The 5,000-nt window shown below is 37.0% G+C and overlaps 1 protein-coding gene and 1 long non-coding RNA gene across 2 annotated transcripts in view; one reads left to right on the top strand and one right to left on the bottom strand.

The window, feature by feature from the left end:
* The window catches only part of LOC135093937 (uncharacterized), a 3,623-nt gene extending 775 nt beyond the window's left edge, over positions 1-2,848 (top strand). The window contains exons 1-2 of the long non-coding RNA XR_010263525.1: positions 1-107; positions 1,311-2,848. The exon at positions 1-107 is cut by the window's left edge and continues 775 nt beyond it. This is a non-coding gene — a long non-coding RNA (uncharacterized LOC135093937). The remainder of the gene's footprint in view (positions 108-1,310) is intronic.
* The window catches only part of LOC135093925 (uncharacterized), an 11,355-nt gene continuing 7,047 nt past the window's right edge, over positions 693-5,000 (bottom strand). Inside the window, exon 9 of the mRNA XM_063993598.1 lies at positions 693-4,257. Coding sequence (XP_063849668.1) covers positions 4,234-4,257 — 24 coding nt within the window. The 3' untranslated portion in view covers positions 693-4,233. The remainder of the gene's footprint in view (positions 4,258-5,000) is intronic.

Raw genomic sequence — 5,000 nt, 5'->3', positions numbered from 1 at the left:
TGCAATGTTTCGTCCTTTCTCTGCCGACCCGAGATGAGGGAAGATGTGTTCGTAGCATGGGTTCTTCCTTCAAGGTCACTGCAGGAGATGGGTGAAGGAGGAGGAGTGTGAGTATTAGTGAAAAGGTTTAATTTGGGGATGTGTTAATTTGTAAAGAAGATAAATGTATTAGTGTGTGGTGGTTCGTGGTATGCCGGCTTGCTGTAGAGATAGTAATGGTGGTGGTTGTACATCCGATCCTCCTCTAACGCTATTTTCATCAAATGCGGCCAAAAATGCAGGAAGTCTATTCTTACGTGACTTAGATCCGCTTAAATGCGACTCTTCTTCATCTGTCACGTCTCGACGGCTTGCTTGTGACTCCTGAGTAACGCGCGGGGACACTGGACAACAAGAGGAAGAAAAATAAATGAATAAATAAATAAAAAAAATCTACTCATCCACCCCATGACAAGTGCGAAACCAATTAATGTTGAAACCGGACATATCTTAGTAATGATAACTTTTCCGAAACCATTGAGTGTTGCAATCAAACGGGTTTTACTTAGTATTGATAACTTTTTTCGAAACCAATGAGTGTTGCAATCAAATGTCTTAGTATTGATACATCTTTCGAAATCAGTGTTGCAAATCAAGCCCGTCAGTATTGATAACTTTTTCGAAACCAATGAGTGTTGCAATCAAACGGTCCCTAGTATTGATAATTTTTATTTCCAAGAGTATCTACCACTACATAATGGAAATGCCTTACAAACACACGTAAAAATTAAACTAAATGACGAAAAGCGTAGCACCATCCGTTGCACGACACAGCACCAAACTGACACTGGCAGGACTTGAACTAGCACCTGCCTCACTGACACCTGCTGTGCTGCTGCCACGAGAGAGAGAGAGAGAGAGAGAGAGAGAGAGAGAGAGAGAGAGAGAGGAGAGAGGATGCTGTGTCAGATGAGTAATGGACAGAATAAATGCTGGAGAAGGATTAAATACTCAAGTGGTTCTTATTTTAGTACTTAAAGGTTTGGCAGAAAATTAGCATGGAAAAAAAAAAAAGTGATAAGTTTTTGTCACTTGTAAACAAATTCTCAAGTAATTTTCACCGCGCCCCCTTTAATATGTAATACAAATTTGATAGCCAAGTCTGCTGGAGGTGCCCATGTTGAGTTAAAAGATATAATTACCATTCTTATTGCAACAAAACTGATGGACTGACAAGAGGCAGAATTTAAAACCAGACAGCTTTTTTCCAGTGTTTTGAAGCAGGGTGGAACAGCAAATAAAGATTACTGCTCCTCAAACTTTTTATACAGTGACAGCAGACAGGAGAGAGGGTGCAGGTGAATGGTAGACAGAATGGAAGCCACAGGTGAAAGAAGACAGCAGATCCGGCCATGGCAGCAGACAGACAGACAGGCAGGCAGGCAGGCAGAGAGACTGGATCAGAGAGTATTCAGTCAGGTAAGGAACACTACACCCCTTCACAATGTTGACTACTTGATAGCACAGATGGGTTTAGGTTTTCAATATTTCAAGGCTTGGTATTTGAACTATTGCATGAAAGGAATAGTCTGAGAAATGAGAGCTTGTGTTCTTGTCACTTGTAAACAAACTGCTAGAATAATTTTGATTGATTTTTTTTTTATTTCATTTTATTTATTTATTTTTTTTTATTTATTGATTTTTTTTTTTTTTTTTTTTTTTTTCAAGTTCTGGGTAATATTTTGGGTCATTTTGAGTAATTTCTGTATCTGCTGGGTCACTTTGTCATGTCTAATGTGTCCAGAGTATTAATGGTCTGTAATTGTCATTTTGAAGGTTAATATGAAAGTCAGAGTCTTATTTCCCAAGCAGAGACAATGTTCTGGCTCATTATTACTCAAATTTGAGGAAAAAAGTCACTAGTTTCCATGAAGACAATGACTTTTTCCTGTTTCCCCATGAAGTAGCAAAAATGTCAGGCAGTAAACTTTTATCTGAGGTTTTACAGCAGTGTGTTTATGAGTGACATTATTATCAGCTAAGTTTTCGTCAACAAAAATAAGTAATCTGTTTTCCGACTGTCTCTGAATATCAGTGTATCTCCGTGACTAACATTTGGTATGAGCTAAAATATTTGGTTTCCACGGTAATATTAACACTTAGGACAAACTAAAATATTTGGTTTCCACAGATAAGTACACAGGAGTAACAATATCCACCTCAAGCAACAAAAATACTCTTCCTCGCATGGACCGCTTGACTGCCGGGACTTGAAGGCTGATGTAGTGCAGCCAAGGTCACGCCCCTCAAAGTGTTTAGAGTTACTGTGAAAAATATCATAACTAAGAATTGCTTTTTAGTGCGTGTAGTTAAATTTGAAGTCATTGTTATGGATTCCTAAATTCCTAAACAGCATAATGAATTCAAACTTTTCAGTGTCTGCAGTTAAAATTAAATCACTGTTCAAGATTCCTCAATTCCTAAACAGCATAATGAATTACAACTTTTTTGGTGTGTAGTTAAAATTAAATCATTGTTAAAGATTCCTAAATTCACAAAGAGCATAACAAATTACAACTTTTTAGTGTCTAGTTAAAATTGAATCATTGTTAAAGATTTCAAAATTCACAAAGACCATAACGACTTAAAACTTTTTAGTGCACAGCAAAATCATCGTTCCAGGTTCCTAAGTGATGTGTGGCATTATCCTGGACAACCCTCAACAGCCCCACTGGAGATTGTCAGTCTGCAGTGGCACGTGGCAACACACAAGCACTGCCACGTGTTGAGGAGTACACACTGTCCCATTTGCAGTCAAAAGGTTACAAAAATAAAGCAGCATTTTGTCGAGTAATAAAAGTAATCAAAACATAAATGATAAAAACTGATTAAAAGCATCACAATCCATCAACGTAAAAACTACCAGCTAAATATCGTTGAAAATGCGTTAGTGAGATTATACAATGTTAACTAAGCCAGGTGTAAGAAAATAGTTAATGTATCGTACAAGAAAATAACCGTTTAAAATGTAAATATACCTTAACAACTAGACTTCAATGCTAAGTAGTACAGCAAACCCTTCATGTGGTAAAATTCAGCGTTGTTTGTTGACTCGCTGTTTTGTCTCGTCATTTTATTCCCCTCCTTATTGTCTCTATTTTATTTCTCTCTTTATTGTCTCTATTTTCTCTCCTTATTATGTTTTATTTTTCTCATCATCATCTCTTCTATTTCTCTCCTTACTGTCTCTTTTTCCTCTCATTGTCTATTTTTTCTCCTTATTCGCATTATTTTACTTCTGTTCTTATTGTCTCCTCATTTTACTTATCATCATCATCATACTGGCCTCTTCTTCTCTCATTGATACTTGACTGACTATTTTATCTCATTATTGTGGCCTTTTCTCTTTCATTATTCTGCTGTCCTTGTCTTCTCTCATTGGCATTTGACTGACTTTATTTTATCTCATTATTATTCTGACCTTTCCTCTCTCATTATTCTACTGGCCTTTTTTTTATTATTTTACCCCATATTCTGACCTTCTCTATTTACTGGTCCTTCATTTTTTTCTATTTTCACCTCTCATTGTTTTATTTTTCCCTATATTCTGATCTTCTCTCACTATTTACTGGTCCTTCATTTTATCACATATTCTCACCTTCTCATTATTTACTGGTATTGTTTTCTTCCATCAGCTGACTGGCTGCTTTCCTCTCGCAAGTCTGGATGGTTCAGGAGTCTTCACTACAAACTGGGTACCCATTTACTTGAAGAACACAGTTGGAATTAGACAAAGTTCAAGAGGGAGTCATTTTAACAATATCCCTTCAAGCAGGAAATTCGAGTGGATTTTCAGCATTTAAAATATCTTAAATCTTTGGATATTTTGAGTCAACTTGTAGAAAATTTTGATACCATCTTTTATACAAAAAAAAATTAATTATATATTTTTAACAGATTTTAGCCAGAAGACCTGATTAATGTAGGGTTTGCTGTAGTGAGATTACTAAAGCACAAGTCATGCAAGTGTCCGGGATTTAAAAGTAATGGAAAATATATCCGTCCACAGAACAGGAGGTGGAGGAGGGAAGCGAGCAGTGCTGTGGCATGACCTCAGTCTGCTGTGCTGGGAGGAGGAGGAAGAGGTGGTGGTGAACAGCAGCAGCAGCAGTAGTAGTAGTAGTAGTAGTATGCAGCAGTGATGGGGTCTCTACTGTCACTGGTGCAGCTGTTGAGTCATCCAGCTGCCTTCCCTCAACATACTGTGTCTTCCCTGATCTGTAATGAAGAACAGTGAACAATATCTCTCCTGCAGTGAAGAATAATGAATGAACAACACCTTTCCTAAAATGAACAAGAATGAACAAGACTTCTACAATGAACAAGAATGAACAACTTTCCTGCATTGAACAAAAGAGAACACCTGCTGCTTCACTTCATATGGATGCAAGTCTCTCTCTCTCTCTCTCTCTCTCTCTCTCTCTCTCTCTCTCTCTCTCAGGACCCACAGTATGTCCCCCACAGTATATTTACAAACCAGTCACTCCCCACAGCCCCTCCCTGATAATTGTCTCCCTCACACACACACACACACACACACACTACCTTGGCATTGCATATACAAACATTCTATCTTGTACAGTGCTTGCAATAAAGAGTGTACATATAAAATCAATGAGCCTAATTTATTTTCCATCCTGCTGAATGTGTCTAAGTGAATGATATATTTGATGCAGGACTGAAAGGTATGGAAGCTTACACAAAAATACAGGACAAAAGAAACTACAACAAAGAAAATGGTGAACTTAAACTACAACGAAAATGGTGAACTTGAACTTAAACTACAACAAAGATTCTAAAGGTAAATAAATCTGCCAACATGGAATAAACAGATTACGAAAAAAATAATTCATAGACTTGAAAAATTACATATACACCAACATAAAATAAAGAATAAATAAAGGCTGAGTAAAGATATTCACACTGACAACAAATTCATGTAAAAGCAAATAAACAAACCA

This window comes from Scylla paramamosain, chromosome 44 (assembly GCF_035594125.1).
Source record: "Scylla paramamosain isolate STU-SP2022 chromosome 44, ASM3559412v1, whole genome shotgun sequence".
In the NCBI taxonomy this organism is placed as follows: Eukaryota; Metazoa; Arthropoda; class Malacostraca; order Decapoda; family Portunidae; genus Scylla; species Scylla paramamosain.
The sequence above is the reverse complement of the archived record's forward strand: the minus strand, read 5'-3'. Positions and strand labels throughout refer to the sequence as shown.